Below are 20467 nucleotides of genomic sequence, written 5' to 3' on the forward strand. Positions count from 1 at the left end.
GGGCTCGTAAGTAAGCATTTAACTGTAAAATCTACACCTATTGTACTCTGCACATGCAACCAATACAATTTGATGTCCAATGATGTTGGGATTTGATCTGGCAGAAGTCAGGATAGAGTGTGCCATCCTCCAATTTGTACTTCAATGCCTATCTGCAAACCTGCAAACTTTCTAAAGGGTACATATGACATGAATAACGAAAAAGTCTCACATACCTCACAAGATCTACAGTATGGTGCAGTACACCCATTGTTACAGTCATGCCCCAATCAACAAATTGGTTTCTGCAATTACCTTGCTGCTGCGTTAACTTTGCTCTTGGCCATTGTTAGGATTTATAAGCATATCATTATTCATTCCACTCAAGAAGCCCATTGTGTTTTATAATTGCTATTTTTTTTAAAAGTCTGTATATCTATTTAAACTTTTGAAAGTTATAGGAGTTGCAGTGCCACAGTCTTTTTTAACTAATTTAATATCACATATGACATAACACGTCAGAAATGGCCAATGTGATGAGTGGATGCACCTGCATGACTTATAGCCACTATGCCCGAAAGAAAGAAAAGCTGTGACCAATCTCATCATGACCATTTGCTTGTGCATTATCCTAGAACTACATTACAATTAGGGGGAGATCACCAAATGCAAGAATGAAAATTATTCGATTTACTTTTCCCTTATTTGTGTAAGCTTAGTGCTTTTACACTTTCAATTATGCAAATTTCACACTAGTTGTAGGCCTACAATCATGTGACAGATTATTGTCCAGTGGCTACTGTCTTATTTTAGCTGACGGGTTTGCGTCATGTGTGGGCGGGGCTGTACAGAAAATAGACGAACTGAACATATTTGACAAACACGAATGTAAAGGCAGCAGAAAGAAGCGTGTTACACAGGCTAATAACGACTGGTTCAAGATATACATAGCCTAAATGTCAAATAGCGTTTTGTTTGGTATCCGTATATTTATTTCCCATTAATTCAGTGTCAGAGAAATATTTATTTCTAGTTTGCTAGCTCAACGACGGTTATATCTGAGGGGGTCCGATTTTCCCTCCTCTTCAGAGGCATTACGATGCCCTCTGATTTTATATCCCTACTCAGCGCGGATCTCGACTTGAATTCCCCCAAATCCCTATATTCCAAAGGTAATACATCTATTTTATGTTAAGCAGAGAATGTCCTATTTTCTTGTTTGTGTTGTTTTAGTTCTGTTTCGTTGATATACGCTGTTGTTATTCTCGTACATGTGTGTTAAGAGCGCTGCCCTGGTTTTTTCTACCGTCGGCGTGAACGCCAGCGCACCGCGTCGCTTTGGCATTGCATCTAAACCGTGGCTATATAGCTGCTGCCGCGTTCAGAACAAATGGGAAATCGGAAATCTCCGACTTCAATGCATTTAAGTAAACTGGGAACTCGGAAAAAAAGGGTTCCGACTGGGAAAAATCGGTTTGAATGGTCATCCAATATGGAATTCCAAGTCGGAAATCGGAAACGCATCTTCCTAGCGCGCCGACTTTCCGACCTGAAGATCACTGACGTCATGATTTGACCTCGTTTTTTCCAAGTTCCCAGTTGTCTTGAAAGCACCATCAAGTGATCTGTTTTGTATTAGAGCCATGTGTAGATTATATAAGAAAACAGAAAGTTGCCTCTTAATTATAGGCTAGTCTTATGAATGTAAGACATTTTGAGATTTTGATACCATTCAATGTAGCTTTATATGATATACAGACTGGTATCTGATTATGGACCAACATCTGCTTACCTTGATGCAATGTCAACATGTTACTGTTGTTCGTCACAAGTCAACTAGGCTATTTATTCAGCTGGTAAATGACTATACTAACTATTTAATTTTTATTTTGCATGTAATTATGGAAATTAAACAATTCGTTTTTATGGTCCCATACCATACACATATTTTAGGTGCTGTCATGAGTGAGAGGATAAAGACTGCCTCATTGATGTCACAACACAAAAAGGGTTAATTCCTGATACCCTATGTTGAAAGCCATTCATGCATTCAGTGGAAGTGTTTACCAATACAATGCCAGCAGTAATTGCAATATTTAATGTTTAAACAAACACACTCATCACTTAGATGGTGATTTAAAAAAAAGAGACAGATACTAGAGTACAATATAGGCCTAGGCCCTATTTTTATGGTGTAGTTGTAGGTCTAAATAGATTATATTCACCATGGCCTAGTCCCACTGAACAACAACCAAGGGGGAGTGCACTGGTTAGCTGAACAGTTAATGGGTGTCTCCGCAGCAGCATGTCAGTCTTTTTGACTGATGCAACAGCAGAGCTGAACTGGGGTTGCTCGAGATCTGCAGCAAAGAGCAGAGTCACTGAGAGGAGTGGGTCGCTGCACAGTCAAATGTGAAAGTGTAGAATTTGAGATGTCTGAAGTATCTCACACTGTAGTTGTTTAAAGGTCATGTGCTATTTGTGTGTTTGAGCAGCTTTTGTTTTTCTAACGGTACGATGTTATGTTGGCAATACTCAGGGCCAGGTACACTGATTCATCCTCCAAATCTCTTTTCATATATTTTGGCAATATGTCTCAATACAGCACTTCAACAACATATCTATAAGCCCTTTGACGAACAATGGTATTAATGTCCAATGTCAGTGAAAGTTCATTGTGAAGCAAACAGCCCATGGACTTAGGCTAGCCTATGTCTCTTTTTTACTCCCTCAAATCCCCTACAAAGTGGAAAATGCAGTCTTTATTAAAATCAGAACTTTTTTGTAACCCATTCCTGAAAACATGTTTTTAATTTCCTGAGTATACTGCAGAGATATATATTCTGTTTGTAAATATTCACACGTCTTTGGTTCCTAGTACAGGACCCCAGTAATCTCTGTGCAATTTAGTCAGAGAAATTCAACTTTTATCCTGGTATCTTTATCAAGCCCCTAATTACTATACATTTACCAGCATTTTCATGCAGTCAGTCCCGAGGGTGCATGTGAGTATTCAACTTCAATCACAATGTTAGGCAAGTAGGGACTCTGCGGGTGTAGTGTTGCACCTGAGTCTTGAGTTCCTTAGCATTTTAGAGGACTCTTCAGTCTTCATTGCCTACTTTCAAAGACAGATACTTTATAACTTAAGCTGCATGTTCCCTCAACTGAGAAAGGAGAAAAACAGTGGATATGTTTTTCTGATGTCTTTGGTGTGTTTGTGGTTCGCTGAAGGTATCCATAAGACTTTGACTGTGTTTTTCAACTGAATTCACAATAATCTGGGTAACCTAAAGTATAAAGGGCTGTATTGACTTTCTGTTAGGTGCTGAAGTAGAGAAGTGGGTATGTCTGACTGTGCTGTGCATTGCTGTTAATCCTCTACCTGACTGGCTGCTGGCAGTGACCACACAGAGGCTGTATGCCCATAGTAATCTCTGTACAAATGATCAGATTGTATCTGTGGCTCAGATTTGCTGAGAGTAGCCTAAATGTCATAGGCCCAGCAGTGTTGGAGAGGTGGCAGACTGAAGCCCAGAGGAGGTCAAAGAGCCACCCTTAATTTGTGTGGTTGAAAAGCCAGCGGAGTGAAGAAATGACTCAATCATCCTCTTGACTGATGTCAGGGAGTTGCTCATAAATGGGTTAACTTGAGTTGGCCTGATTTGAGGCTGTATTGGACTGCCCCATGTCAGAATATGCAAATGATTTGGCTAGGCCTAGTTTCTTCACTGAAAGTCTGCTTCTTGAGGAGCTAAAGATGGATATCATTACAGTAGGCTCACAGGGCTATCTATTTTTTCTGTCACTACTTTTTTAAGGGTGGAATGAGTGACCGGGCATGTATGATTCTCTAGACTGGCAGGCTCCTTACATAATCATAATCCAAAAGATTTTGTGCGGGTTTAGAGGACGTTTATCCACTTTTGTAATAAGGGAAAGTAGAGAATTTGAGGAAGAGAGAGCATCCTCAAAAAAATGTATTTAACTAGGCAAGTCAGTTAAGAACAAATTCTTATTTACAATGACTGCCTACCAAGGAACAGTGGGTTAACTGCCTTGTTCAGGGGCAGAACGACAGATTTTTACCTTGTCAGCTCGGTGATTCGATCCAGCAACCTTTCGGTTACTGGCCCAACGCTCTAACCACTAGGCTATCTGCCGATACCTTCCCATAGACTTCCAGTCATTGAGCCACTGACTATCCTTTTAAAAGCACGTCTTGGCAGAAATATATATATATTTTTTGCAGTTAAATTAATATAGGGGAAACACTGGGATGATAAAGCAGATGTTGCTGTCAGCCGAGGCATGGTGATAAGCATTACATAGACAGGACAGAGTGCAATGAACGTCCAACGTTCTGTTGACTCTCTTAACCTGATTTTTAGGCTATAAGTGGTAGTTTATTAAATCAATTGTCAAACACCTAAATACTTGTAGGTAGGTTACATCTATTACAATGTTATGTGGCTGGTATAAAACTGTACAAGGACTTTTATGATGGACAAGCAACAAGCATTTCGCTACACTCACATTAACACACACTGCCAACCATGTGTATGTGACCAATAAAATTTGATTTGATTTGGGTAAGGATTTTCATCCTTGTGTATTTTAGAGTATTCTTTTCATGTTAAAGGATATAAATATATGTGAATTGAAACATGCAAAGGGTGAATGCAAAGTTTGCCTGCAGCAGAAGTTGAATCCAAAACATGAAACATTCACAGCTTACGTGGAATTTGGAGCAGACAGCTGTTTACCTCATGGCTGCGTGAGGTTGTGTCGTCATACTGTACTTTTCTTTGCTGTCCTTTGTGGACAGATGATGATCATATTGTGGGGTTCCCCCTCTGGCTCAGAGAGAGTTCCGGGGCCTCTGGGAGCACGCTCTCTAATGAGGCAGTGAATCACACTACACTGCAAACACTGCTGTGGAGATGGAGCCGTGGAGATGGAGCCAAGCATATGGCCGTGTCTTTGCTGTCCTAAACCATGGCAGAATGCCCTAGAGGTGAAACACTTCTATTTCTAGTACATCTCTCCTATTACATCTTGTTTTTAGTCATAATTCACATAGTCTATATGTAGATGTAGGGGCAGTGAGGGCTTAGGTTGCATTTAATACATCTCAGTTGGGTTTTGTAATGTGATCCAGGTACAGTACCATAGACGTAAGAGTATTTGAAACTATAGGACAAGGGCATACTTTGCTTGTCTTAGGGCTGGCAATTGCCACAGACCTTACAATATGATATCACGATACTTCGTTCTGATATGATATGTATTGAGATGATCAAGATTCTATGTGTTGTGTTTTGATATTCCAAACATATTGCTCACTATATGTCTGCTGCAGAGAGAAGAGAGCATGAGAAAATGTAGTTTTGATCAGTCATGATAATAAAAGCTGAAAACATGTTGGCTCAATATTTTTCTAAAGAAGATTGAGGACATAGGATGACAAATACTGGAGGTTTGGTGCAGGTACAGCCACTAGTGCTAGCAAATGCTACCTAGCAAAATCGATACTTGGAGTCAAAGTATCAATATATACTATTGTCCAAAATAGTTTAGCAATTTTCTTTACCCCCATCACTAGCGTGCCTTGTCAAGTTGTAGAATTGTGATCATTTTGCAATGTGACAGGCATTTTAGGAGAAGGTGTAACTACCATTAGAAGTGAAATGGAATAGGTAGATTACAAGGTAAGATATTTGAAATGGCGAGCCACACAATGAAACCTTTACTCCTGAACACTTACTTCACTGTTAACTTAACTGGTTGGCCCAATTTACAAGCCCTGCGGTTTTGGTAAACTTAAGAGCTCAGGCCTAGGGAGACTGGTCCCTGTGTTAATGACTGTATTTCACAGTGATGCTTTCCATCAGTATTGGTGTCTTTGTCCTACCCTGGACCACAGATCTCCCTTTGGCAGAGGCCCTCTTTATCTCTACTAAACTGGCCCACCAGAGCCCATAGGGTCAATCATTAACCATCGCAAGGGAGCGGCTGCTTTGTGTGTAAACCTGTGCTTGCGCTCAATTAATATTGACTCTGCTATGTTAAACAAACTTGGCGGCATGTGCTTAAAAATATTTGATTGCCTTGAATGCTAATATATTTATGATGATGAAAGACCAAAGACCTCAGAGGGACAACAAATTAAGCCAGTTTTTGATTAGATTCTTGAAAATAATTTTACTTGTTTGACTTTCTCATCGGAACAATGAGACTACAATAACAATCTCCTCTCTCTTTTAAAACCGATGCACAAACATTCAGTCCCACACTCCTGTGCTTGCACTTCTACCTCAAATCTGCAGGCATGGCATACACAGATAAAGGACGGATTAGTGATCTCTCTTTTTAACCTTTGGGATTATCATGGGTTTAGAGAGAGGCCGGAATCAGCTATCCCACTCTTTTTCTGCTCCACACAATTTAATTTAGCCTAATCACAGCAGTTGATGGTGTCAGTTTCACACTACTACCCAGGCACACTTTTGAAACATGCCCTAAAGCCTTCCGATGAGGGTGTGCAGAGTTACGGCCTAGGTTCTATTTTCTCAGACATGTCCTTATGAAATAATCTCCTTGTTCACTGGATGGTTGCTTGTGTTTTTATTCATGGTTTTGGAGGCTCGAAAGTTCATTTTGTTTCTCTCGTTTTGTGTTTCAAGAAAAGTTTTCCTCTCAAACATAATTTTGCCAGAGACCAAGTTATAATACACCATGCTGGGTATTATATGTCATGCAGGGTATAATAAGAGTATGCCAGCTGGGGTGCTACAGGTACAAGGGCTGCAGAGGGGCTGTTACAACGCCATCTGTGTCAGTGAGGTAGGCTGAGTTAGGATCCACAGTGGGTTAGTTAGGGGCAAGTGTAAGGTAACAGTATATTTCTTCCAAAGTGGATGATTGTCTTAATGTCTAGTTACACGCAGATAAATCCATTGGATTTGGTTTCCAAGAACCATCGTATGATTTAGTCTCTTTAGGCATAGGCTACTGCTTTAGGAACATTGTCATAAACTAGGCTAAATGGTTTGATACTTTAGTATCATTCACATAGGAATAGTTGATATATCAATGAATGGATTGTTTTGTATCCAAAGACTTTTGGTATTTTTTTCACTTGCCATTTACAGAGATAGACCTACTTTAGGACTCTGACTGTAGGAGAGTCAAATTACAGTGTGGTCTGGACATTTTGAAATATGGCTGGTATTTTTCAGTCCATTTCCGTCTCTAGGATTAGCTTAATCCAGAACTATTTTTAAGAGTCATGGTCATGTAAATTGCTGTGTACTTTAGGTAAAAGGAATGTTCAATGCCAATCTATAGCTTAGGCCCTTGTCTTTGTTATCTGTGGGTCTGGGTCACTCTTTGTTGTGAATCCATCCAGTGGTTACAAAATTGCCTGTTTATTTCTGAGTAGCTCATTGTTTTTGTGCTTGTCTGGATATTGAAAGCTGTATGTCACCACCAACATGGAAGGAAATGGGTCGGCATCGCGTCCGCTGTGTTGACATGGCTGAGAGTGGTAGTTCTTTCACTTGGTTCAAAGAGCCAATACAGATGACAGTTACAGGTGTAGGATCTTAATTTGACCTGTATTGTCGCAGCAAAATAGTCCTGCAGCAACAGGATTTGAACGTTTAGTCCATAATGTTGCTTAACTGACATGATGAGGAATTTCTGTAAATCACAATCTGCATTCCCTGTAAATCAGGAAAATTCTCAGCAACAAGAGTGATCAAATTAAAATCCTTAATCTGTATGTGAAAACAACACGATTTCTGGAAGATGATAGGTTGACCAATAGCCTAGTTTTTTCACCCAATGTTATTTGGGCCTATGTCTTGGGCCAACATGTTTAACAGGTTCATAAATGCTTCTTATGCTCTCAGAGTACAATGTTGTCAATGAACAAGAGCTGTCAGCACTAGCTGAGTTATTACAGCGGTGTATGCATAAAAGTGAAGACTTGTTTTGAGAAATGAAATTTGAACGCACAGCCCACTCCCCTCAACACACTAGCCTACTTCAAACCAGGCTGCACACTAAGGCTTCACTGATGGATCTTAAATCCACATTTTGCCATGACTTATTCCATGTTCATATGACATCTGAGTGAGAGTGAATATCAAAATCAATGAGGGCCCCCTAGAGGTCAGGACCCCTGGGAACATGCCTTGAGTGCCCAGTCACTAATTCATGACTAAAACAGGGTTTAGATTAGCTGGCTAGACTAACTTACCAAGCAAACTAAACTGTTAGCTGACATGGGCTTATTGACTGGCTGCCAGTAACTGACATGACGAGTAATACCTCCTTTTGGTTGGGGGTCACATAGCGGCCGTGGGGCCCTCCCCCATTACTTCCTTGTCCCCCATAACTTCCTTTTAGAAACCTTCAGGGGTTAATGGTTAACACTAACCAAACCTCAGTAAAGAGGAGCAATTCGCCTCAGGTCAAAACATTACCTCTTCCAGTATTTACTGTGACCTTGTTTAGGCTTTAACCATTCTATGCATGAGCGGTTTAACCTCCTAACACCCCTAGCAACAGTCACTGATAGTAACATCAACACTTGTCATTTCACCTTGCAGTGGTTATCATCCTTCTTGTTCTCATATCAAATTGACCGATTTCTGACGGTATTATGCTACGAGGCTTTCATTTATCTATGTTCTTTTTTCATATGTACTTTTTTTGTTTAAAATGACTGCAGAAAAATGTAGCCAGTGGCATAGACACCCTGATCATAATTTGGCAAGGGAATACTAGGTCAGATGAGTGTGAGAAAATATGTAGAGCAAAAGCCACAATAGTTGCAGGGCTACAATCTCTTTAATGCATGTCAAGAGGTTGGCAAGGCCAGTTGGTTAAGGCCTACCTTTCTCAAAACATCAGTATCCCATAATGATCGACACACCAGTCCCTGTTGCATGGTTTGTATTGATACAATAAGTCACTGCTGTGAATGAAGTGCCTCGCCTCATTGAGTTTAAAAGCGTGGCTTTTATCAGTACTGTTAAATGCCATTTGTGATTTTAGTGAACATCAAGACTGTGGTCTCATGTGACTCTAATTGATTACATAGAGCCTGTTTTAGGAGCTATTGAAAGGACTCCCAGATCAGTTGTCTGTTGGGGACTATTCAAGAAAGACACAATCGTGCAGGAAGAATGACACATCGGGCAGCAGGTAGCCTAGCAGTTAGAGAGGCGAGCCAGCTACCGGAGGGTTGCCAGTTTGAATCCCAGGTCTGAAGGGGGGAAAATCTGGCTGAAAGTGAGCCAGGCAATTGGAGGGTTGCTGGTATCCTAGATGCCATTGCCTGCCGCTGTGCCCTTGAGCAAGGCAGTAAACCCCCCCATAACAACTGCTCCACGGGCGCCCAGTGTGGCAACCCCTGCTCCAACCTCTCCAACCTGTATGTGTCTTTTGGTGGGGTTGGGATAAAGCAGAAGTCACATTTCGGTTAGACCTTCTGTACAATCAACAGTGATCATAATCTTGTGCCACATGATCTGCACATACCCAAGTTGTAGCTTATCTTTGGAATCAGAACTTGGCACTATTTGATTTCTGCTACTGCCAGTAACTAAGGAAATACATGTCGGCCTTAGGTAGGCCTATGCACTTAACAGCATAGTCTCTGACCAAATAGGGCCTTAAATTGGGCGATACAATTGGCTTTTGTCTCAGAGACAGATCCTGCTGTATTCAGTGATACCGTGTGCCCACAGTTGAACTCCGGTGGTAGACTAATTCTCACGTTTAGTATTTCAGAAATCTCTTGTTGACAGATGCACGTAACATAAATGGTAATAGCCGCTGTCGACAGAGTGTGATGCGACGACTAAAGCCTGTTGCATGCTTCCCAATCGAAACATATATTATGAAAAAATTTGGTGAAGTTTTGGTGTTTGGCAGGGTTTTTTTCATCTGTTCACGCGCACAACGTTTTTTCTTAAGGCAAGTCGAAGTTTGGTAGCTGAAGTCTGCTCCCCTTCGTCAGTGATTGGTACACAGTACTACTCCTAGTAGGAGTGGGAACTATGGGCAGGATTTTTCAATAGTGTTTGTTGTCATTGAACGAGAGACAACTAGTTTTCATGCACATTCTTTTACTTAAATACTCCAGTTAGATGTGAAATTGCACAACTAAGACCTCCTTTGCAAAATCGTCCAAATGAATTACAGATTTCTTGATTTATCTTAGAGTAATTATTTTGAGGAAGTGTTACTGGGTATGTTGTTGCTACAGCATTTCAAGAGGGACAAATAATAATTTTGCTGCTTTTTTTTCAAGTTTTTCAAGCGAAGGTCTTTTTTTAAAGGATCACGCGAGGCACAGAAGTTCACTTTGCCTAGCCGGGTTCTGCTAGGAGCAAACCGAACCTAGTATGCAGACGCCTTTTACGGGGAGCTTTCAGGTACACAGATTTTTTTGTCACTGGTCTTTTGGACAAATCACAATTTAGCAGGTCCTCACATCTTTCAAATTTCAGAAGGGGAAGAGATATCTGGGCTAGAGGTCGACCGATTATGATTTTTCAACGCTGATACCGATACCGATTTATTGGAGGACAAAAAAAGCCGATACCGATTAATCGGCCAATTTATAAAAAATTAAAATGTTTTATATATATATATATATATATCATACACACACACACATTTTTGTAATAATGACAATTGCAACAATACTGAATGAACAATGAACAATGAACACTTTTATTTTAACTTAATATATCACATAAATACACACACACACACAGCTCTGAAGTGACAATGATACTGAGTCTGCTTAGGAGACAAATACTCTCAACTGTTTGAATAAAAATAGAGTTTAAGTTACCTGTGATGAATGTTGAAAACAAAAACTGTCATTTCTATATGCAGGAAATCCTATTTTAATAATGGGCATGGTAAGAATTGACGACCAAAGTGCGAGTCATAATTCCCATGACACCTTCTAGCAAAATCTGAAAAGCGGTTCCTTCATTTATTCCATAGGATATTTTTAGATTCACTTAAAATAAGGTCTGTGTTTCGTGTAGGCTTACACCACCTTGCCAATTTTATAACTGTGTAGATATCCATAGGACAAGGTAACTCTGATCAATATTGGCTAAATATAAGCGAAGATAAAAAAAATTGTAGAGTGGATTTATGAAAATATGTTGACAAACTTTACCTTATCCTAGTGAGATTTACACGGGTATCAAAACGTCGAGGCGGTTTAAGCCTGCACGAAACACAGACCTTATTTGAAGTAGATCAAGACATTCTCTATGGAAGACATGAACGGTAAAATAACGAATGAACCCCTTTCAAGTTCAGCCGCAAGTTATTACAGGAATTATAACGCGTCGACTATTTCTCTCTAAACCATATACCTTTGACTAATCCGGAAACTATCACCTCTAAAACAAAACGTTTATTCCGTTCCGTATTTAATCTAACGGGTGGCATCCATGAGTCTAAATATTCCTGTTACATTGCACAACCTTCAATGTTATGTCATAATTACGTAATATTCTGGCAAATTAGTTCGCAAAGAGCCAGGCGGCCCAAACTGTTGCATATACCCTGACTGCGTGCAATGAACGCAAGAGAAATGACACAATTTCACCTGGTTAATATTGCCTGCTAACCTGGATTTCCTTTAGCTAAATATGCAGGTTTAAAAATATATACTTGTGTATTGATTTTAGGAAAGGCATTGATGTTTATGGTTAAGTACACATTGGAGCAATGACAGTCATTGATTGATTGTTTTTTATAAGATAAGTTTAATGCTAGCTAGCAATTTACCTTAGCTTACTGCATTCGCGTAACAGGCAGGCTCCTCGTGGAGTGCAATGTAATCAGGTGTTAGAGCATTGGACTAGTTAACTGTAAGGTTGCAAGATTGGATCCCCCGAGCTGACAAGGTTAAAAATCTGTCGTTCCTAGGCCGTCATTGAAAAAAAGAATGTGTTCTTAACTGACTTGCCTAGTTAAATAAAGGTGTAAAAAAAAAAAAAGAATCGGCAAATCGGTGCACAAAAATACCTATTTCCGATTGTTATGCAAACTTGAAATCGGCCATTCCGAATAATCGGTCGACCTCTAATCTGGGCTGTAGACTTGCCCCAAAACTGAGAGTTTATGTTTAGAGGGGCGGAGACTGCTTGTCTCATTAGTAATTTTTCGAACACGTCTCCCCCCTATAACCTAATCGAGCATCTGACGCAATTACGCAAGGTTTTAGTTCTGGATGTCCGAGGTTAGTGGTTTATTAAATCCTCTCTGGCCACAGGTGCTGTACCAGTGATAGACGGGATAGGCTGGGAGGTTGGCTGTGGCGCTCTCTGCTCTCGCTGTGCCTCGTAGGAGACTGATTTGTGACACCTTTCTGTGAAAACCCAAAAGCGTCTCCGAGCTCTGATCCCTCTGTTTCCACCCAGAGCGAAATGCAGACTTTTTTTTATGTCAACAAAGATGTTAAATATTTAGAGGGCTAAATCATAGCTGTCAGGAGCTTTTCCGTTAGCAGATGAGGAGACCAGGTCAGGTTTCAGTGTAGGCTTACAGCTCTTCTAGTCCCTCCTCAAAGAGCATGGCTCCTTATGTGGACTTTGTGACATGTCTGCCCCACTTGGATCCACCGCTAATGAGCATTGTTCATCAATCTTAACCAAAGACCATAAGCCTTTTCCTCTTGTGGTAGTTTTCAGATAACCCCTTGCTCTTTAGTGCTATTTAAAGTCCTATTCCTGATTTGTGATTCTTGTTAAAGCTGTCTCTCTCCTCCCTCTTCTCCCTCTCTCTGCTCCTACCATTGCCACACCAACACGTGATCTGTGTCAGAGAGCTTGCCCAACGATAGATTATTGTACACAAGAGGTATGTCAAGGGCTTTGGCAACACTGTGACTTCAAGGGGGGTATAAAGAGACAAACATTCCAGCGCACCATAACGGTTGTGCAATCTCAATTTCCTGTGTTTTCATTCCTTTTTCCTGAGTCACCTGTTAGTTCCCAGGGAGGTGGGGGCAGAAAGAATGGCACCTTTTGGAGTGACAGTGTCCTATTTTTCCCCCTAACATCCTGTTGTAAAAAAAAAAATATATTTTATGTTTTATGTAAGTAGCTTAGCTTACCCGTCTCAATAACTTGTAATTGGGAGCATAATAAGGTTCACTTTCACTGAAGTACAGTTAGTTATAATTTGACCTCAGCTGAACTGCCTCTTAGTCACAGCTTGATAAATTATGAAATGTTAGAAGGGTTTTGGTGAGTGGGAAAACCAGACGTCATCATCAGGTATGACGGTGCCCCACTGCCAAGCTCTGAACCAGATGGAACCTGTTTCTGGTTAGAGATGTGACTGATTACATGTTATCTCAGGGCCTCTTGCTTGATAGCATTGTATCCTGTTTAATCAATCTGTGTTGCAAAAAATTGGGCTACTACCTTTCTCGAAACGTATATCTGGAACCGCATTCATTGTCCCTCATAGTTTTGAATCCCATCCAATACAGCCTTGGCAACAGAACAATTCTGCTGAACTAAATTATGTAGTTTAATTAATTTTGTTCTTCTCAGGATAACACCCTCGCCTCCAAACATTGCAAACTGAGTTGCCATCATTTATTTATTTGTGGTGGTGTTGGCGTGTACCATTGCTCTGATAATAGCCTCATTCTCCCATGGTTATTTCTAATTAATCAGCAGACATTCTAAAGCCTTAATTAGATTTTGTGCCAAATCCTCTTAGGTGATTAATATACTGTAGGTGTGGTCTTAGTATGGCTGGGAGAGGTGAGACCGAAGGACAAATTAGCACTGCTGTGCAGCACTGGCCAAGGCAAAGACCGCTACAACCCCACACAGCCCTCCATGCGGCACCATCATGGTCCAACTGAAGAATTCAATTCAAAATCAGGATTGTGGTCAATGTGTACAGCAAGCCTATCTCATCACGGGTTAAATTATACAAATAGGTAAATACACAGTTGGTTTCATTTTTGTTGTTCTGACAGCTGTTGCTGCAGTCCTTCATAGTACTCTGCTCAGTAATAACCTATGTTATTTTCATGTTTGTCGATTATTCTAAATGCATCCACAACCTCCCTCCCCAACCCCCATGAAGGGGGAGCCTCAAAGCCAAAACAACCCTTCCTAACATAAATTGTTAATGCCAAATATTTTATCAGCTTATTTCAACATTCTTATCAGCAGTGTCAACATGCGCCCGTGGCAAAATCAAGAGCAAATACACAAAGGTTCCAAATTTGGAGCCTTGTGACGCCGCAGGCTATTTTTAAGCATGTTACTAATAACTCTCCTGGGCTTTATAGATGGATGGTAGGAAAGGAGTCTCTGTTTCCCCATGCTCTACAGCGCTAGCGCTGACGTTTGACTGTGGATTTCATGGGCTGCTGGGTAAATGGTTTGGAGTCTGTCATAGTTCCCTATGTCAACATGGCTGGTACTGATAGAGCCTCAACCAGTAACCATTGTTCATCAATCATTCACTTCGGAAGAGATGCATTTTTCTCCTTCATATGATCCTGGGTAAATCATAGGGCCGGGACTATACCAGTATTGCGATAATTTTTTCCATGACAAAAATGAAACCATGAAGCAGACTCTTTGGTCCTTTAAAAACCTGCTGTGTGTAAAATATTCTGTACTATAGCTTGGAAAATAAATAAATGTGACTCTGGATGACAACATGATGATGTTTGTTTCCAACATTAGGGCTGTTTTCCTAAAGAAGTTAAATCCACTTTGTTTTGTTTCCTTGCCACGATACTGGTTATCGTCCTGGCCCTAGTAAATAGTATTTCCCTTTTTGTCTTTTAACAAAATCTAAATCTAATCAATTTGTATTTGTCACAGGTAGGTATAAAGAGGGAAGCAAAATGCTTATGTGCTAGATCCACTGAGGTATAAGAAGAACTAGAAACTGCCTACAAGATGGCCGACCGTTGTCTTCAACTTAATCTTCTCACGTTCGCATATACCGTTCCGTGGTTGCTGCCAACTTTCTTACTGGGACTACGCCGCCTGCGCAGTAGCACTCTGTGCGCACTGGACAGACAGCAGTATCGCGCGAACATGCTTCGGGAACTCAGTCAAAGCAGGTGGGCAGCTTAACAAGCCAACCGGCTCTTCCCCTGGCTAGCTGGGGTCATGACCTCAGAGCAAGAATATAAAATGTTAACTTCTGCTGTGAGTGATGAAAAAAATTATAAAGCACCCTCAGCAACAATTATTTGAATAATTCAATGGTTGTTTTGTGCATAAAGGGGATGACTAAAGTGTCTTATTGTAAATTTTATAATTCGACTTCTCTATGGTGCCGTCAATGGGAATTGTCTTTCTTGGCCAGGATTCAGTTAAACTGCAATACTGAAGCAATACTGTAGGTGCAGTCAAAAGCATACTTCCAGACTGGAACCCTGGCCCCTTGATAAGTTCCCTCAACATCGCAGTACTTCAGTCAATAACAATAATACCGAAAAAAAAGAGTCAAAAATAACAAGTAATAAGAGAGGTAGTATGCATAGTAATAATGGACTGTATTACACTATTTTTATACATATAGAGTGGGTAGTGACTTACTAAATACTATATAGTAGAACTGCAGTGTTGACTGTGTGTGTGTGTGTGTGAGAGTTATTAGTACATGTGGGGGCTTGTTTGTGTGGGTAGTCAGTAGGGCTGGGAATTGCCATGGACTTCACAAGACAATATTATCACGATATTTAGGTGCCGATACGATATGTTTTGCGGTTCTCATTATTCTAATATATACATATATACACACAGTGGGCTCCAAAACTACTGGCACCCCTGACTGGCAATACACAAACAATACTTAAAAAAATATAAACAATATAGTTATAGAGAAACTCAAAATACCAACATGTGAGAAATACTGTACTTTATTAATGTTTCAATGGAACCCAACAAAATGATTTATAGATCCTCCAAATCAAGTTTTCACAATTAATGGCACCCTTAAAGATTATTGTAAATAACATCTACCAAAATTAAACCAGGAATTAAATTCCACTTATTTAAGTTTATCTAAGTCTTAAGAAACTATATTGCGCCATTACATCACTTCCTGTTTCACAAGGGTATAAAAATGAGGTAACGCATGCAATATCCCTTTGTCATCCAACACCATGAAGAAAACAAAAGAACTGGCAGTTCAAAAGAGACCGATTGTTGTAGACCTTCATAAATCTGGTAATGGCTACAAGAAGATCCACAAACGAATGAATATACCACTGAGCACTATCAGAGCAATTATTCAAAAATTCTAAAGATTTGGAACAGTTGAAAACCTCACAGGTAGAGGACGCAAATGCATTTTTCCCCCCAGGATAGGGAGGAGGATGGTGAGAGAAGCAACAAAATCCCCAAGAATCACTGTGAAAGAATTGCAGGCCTTGGTGGCATCTTGGGGTCACCAGGTTTGAAAAAGCACCATCAGACTCCACCTCCACAACCACAGGCTCTTTGGAAGGGTTGCCAGAAGAAAGCTCATTCTGACGCCAAGACAAAAACGCAAGTGCTTGGAGTTTGCCAACCGTCATTTAAATTATGACTGGAAGAAGGTGTTCTGGTCAGATGAGACCAAAATTGAACGTTTTGGTCAGATACAGCATCTGCATGTTTGGCGTCGAAACAGAGATGCATACAAGGAGAGGCACCTCATACCCACGGTGAAATATGGTGGTGGGTCAGTGATGTTTTGGGGCTGTTTTAATTCCAGAGGTCCAGGGGCACTGGTTAAGATTGATGGCATAATGAATTCCACCAAGTATCAGGCAATTTTTGGCTGAGAATCTGGTTGCCTCTGCCAGAAGGCTGGGACTTGGCCGTAGGGGGACTTTCCAACAAGACAATGACCTAAAACATACCTCAAAATCCACACAGAAATGGTTCTGTGACAACAAAATCAATGTTCTGCCATGGCCATCTCAGTTGCCGGACCTCAATCCAATCGAAAACCCGTGGGTTGAGTTGAGGAGGGCAGTTGAGAAGCGCAAACCCAAGAATGTGAAGAATCTTGAAAGGATCTGCAAAATCTCTCCAAATGTGTTCCATAACCTTGTCAAACATTACAGGAAAAGACTCCATGCTGTTATCCTTGCCAGAGGTGGTTGCACTAAGTACTAAATTAGGATAAATACATAAAATAAAAGGAGTGCCAAAAATGATTAAACCTTGATTTTGGTGAAATGTATTTTGTATTAAATAATTGTATGATTTTGGTTGGTTCCATTGAAACATTAATAAAGTACAGTATTTCTCACATATTGGTATTTTTAGTTTCTTTCTATAAATGATATTGTTTATATTTTTTTAAGTATTGTTTGTGCATTGCCAATAATTTTGGATCCCACTGTATATATACTTACATTTTATTGCTGTTCCATGTTACAAACATATTGCTCACCATATGTCTTCTGCAGAGGGACGAGAGAGCCGGGAGAAAATGAATTTGATCAGTTGTGGCAATAAAAGTGCTGAAAACAAATTGGCTCCCTATTTAAAAACAAGATGGAGAACAAGCTATGAAGGAAAAATACTGGAACATTGGTGCAACTAGCAAAAAAATATTGCGATATTGTCAAAATGAAACGATATATCGTCCAAAATGATATCCCGATATGTAACTGTATGGATTATTTTTTTTCATCACTAGTCAGTGCAATTAATCTCTAAGGTGCAGATAGTCTCTGAGGTAAATTAACTCTAATTTCAGTGTTGTATGGCTGGTTCTTTTTCTGATTGTCCTGTTTGGGAGGCTGAGAAGCTAAAAGCTTGGCTTGGTGATGTCATGCAGTGAGTGTATTTGTGCGTGCTGAGTGACCACCGACCTTCTTGTTGCCTACGCATGGTTTTCCCGCTGGCTGGAGAAATGCCTGTGGGCACACTAAGCTCATTGTGAAGCAGCATCCTTGTGATAATGGGGGAGTGGGGGAATGGCAGTCCTGTGATGTGTCCTATAAATGAGACAGGCAGTAACAAGATAGATATTAGCAGATGGACCCGATTGTGACTGACAGCCCACACCTGATGGTATGCAAGGCCTGGTCTGCAATCGTACCCGTAAATTGACAGTTGATAGTCGGATTAGATAATTGTTGTAATAGGGAAAGAAGGAAGTGTTTAAATGGCTAAATAAAGGTTGGCAATAGGTTTAGCTACTTAAGAATCTTACTGCATGTTTATGAACCAAGAAATCTGTAGATCAGTGTGTGTATGTGCGTTCTCACTTCTCAAACTATGGGCAGATTTCAGCTGTTCAGACAGAATGTGCATTGTTGTTTAATCTTTTTTTGCTACCCTCGCTCTCCCTGTTAGATATATATTATCCACATATATGGCTTCGTAGCTAATGTAATCGCCATTAGCTAGTTCTCATAGTATCTGAAAACCTCAACAAGTGATTGAGTTATTTCAAATTTGTCATGGCAGCTGAGTTGTTTAGAGGTGCGTCCTGACGGCAACAAAAAAAATACAAGTATATTCCAGGTCAAAGAAAATGACTACAAATACTAGTTTCATAAGAATCCATGATCACAAATCATGACGTTACGTTGGACCCATTTGCATTGAATAGATATTCTCAAACTAACAACAGTGCCTATATGATGTCCTTCCATACACGCGTGACATGCTGGAGTGATGTAGTGCTGGAGTGATGCTGCTATGCAAATGTTGTCAAAACAAGCTCAATAACTCAATGCATGCACACACTCTTATTGAATATGCATTCACATGTATTGTGAGTAGGCCTATGCCATCTTAATCTACCCAGTTTATCAAGAGATTTACCATTCAAATCAAATGTTTTGTAGTTAGATTGGTAAATAAAAAAGGCAAATGTATTGTTAGATTTTCTTTAATTGATTAATTAATGCATACATGGCTGTCTCTGGGAAATTTTATGAAATTGAATATCAGCCTAAAATATCGGCCATCGGCCTCTCAAAATTGGTATGGGCATTAGCCCTAAAAAATCCATATCGGTCGTTCTCTAAACAGAACATGCAACTCACAGATGCAACAGCATTCGTCCTTCTTACTGAATTCCGATGTGCAGTTTGAAGATGTTAGAATAACTGTCCACATTTACTGTTCCTCAGCCAACAAGACGAGTAACGAACAGTAAAATCACTAGCCTATGTCAATCTACTATCCTCCATAGTAAAACGTTGACCTACTCTGTTGGTCAGCTTGTTGTTCTGTGTGAGAAAGAAATTCCAAACAGACTCTGGGACAGTTGTGCGACAATAGATCCCATATTCATACAACTAGTACATCAAAATAACTTTAAAAAGCATTGAGGCTGATGCAACAGATCAGAACTTTTGGCTTAAAATTATGATAAACATTTATTTCTTGACATTATAGCTGTGTGGCAATGCACACACACGTCAGTAGGCTATGCGTGAATGTTCCTTCCATAATGCAATTAGAGAGAAAACAACATTGTTATCAAAAGCACACTGCACATGCAAGCGGTTTCATGTGACAGAGATGAATGAAAATATCCATTAGAAATGTTGAGAGATGGGAGATCTAAAGATGCCGCAACAAACATGGGTTGCTAATATGACTAGGATTGTGCCTTAGGCTACTGGACAATGAAAGAAAGTTGATTTGAAAACCAATAGAACATGAGAGAAATATGCTAATTGTTTCAGTGGCATATGGAGTTTTTTAATTTTTTATTACTGCCTCCGCGTTTATAGAAACGGATTTTGGCTCGGCTACTTTGAAGCAATGTAAAGACATGCCTCATGATATGAAGTAAAACGTAAAGGTTTCACACAATACGTATATGTTTTCAAAATGCATACTGCCTCCAGCTCTTGTGGTGGGATTCGCTGAATCCTGCCCACCGTTGCCTAAGCACTTGAATGGCGAATGAGAAGCGCTCTTCAATTACCAGTTGAGAAATAAAAATAGTACCTGTCTTTAATCGTGACCATCAAATCTGTAGAATTGTTGCACAATGATTGGGCTAATAGAAGCACGTTTCACTCCAGCAGCAACAGGATCTGTAGCAGCAGCTCTCGCACAGATCTTCCACTCAAATTACGCTCTGTATCTGTAAACTGTGCATGCGTAATAATAAAGAATCATAACAACTAACAAAAATACACGCACAATTGAATTCCACAGTAGGACTCACTGTGACTGGCTAGTTTTATCCTGATGATGGTTGGTGGTGTTGTGTTGCGAGCCAATCGGAGGTAGGCCTGATCTGATTCCAAGAAGTGGTCTCTGGTCACCATGAGATTAGCTGGACAGAAACAGGATGCAGGTCACGATCTCTGAGCCTTGCATGACACCAACGGCTGCCCTTAACCCAGGACCTGGCTGCCTTTCACTTCTACAACAAACACAGATGGAGAAAGAATAAAGAGTGAGAAGACCAAAGATGCATA

General features: G+C 40.2%; 1 protein-coding gene across 1 annotated transcript in view; it reads left to right on the plus strand.

Moving 5' to 3' along the window:
- The first annotated feature begins 868 nt into the window (after window positions 1–868).
- The window catches only part of LOC120046856 (nuclear factor of activated T-cells 5-like), a 52678-nt gene continuing 33079 nt past the window's right edge, over window positions 869–20467 (plus strand). Inside the window, exon 1 of the mRNA XM_038992425.1 lies at window positions 869–1151. Within this exon, the coding sequence (XP_038848353.1) occupies window positions 1079–1151 (73 nt within the window). The 5' untranslated portion in view covers window positions 869–1078. The remainder of the gene's footprint in view (window positions 1152–20467) is intronic.

This window comes from Salvelinus namaycush, chromosome 1 (assembly GCF_016432855.1).
Source record: "Salvelinus namaycush isolate Seneca chromosome 1, SaNama_1.0, whole genome shotgun sequence".
NCBI classification, from domain to species: domain Eukaryota; kingdom Metazoa; phylum Chordata; class Actinopteri; order Salmoniformes; family Salmonidae; genus Salvelinus; species Salvelinus namaycush.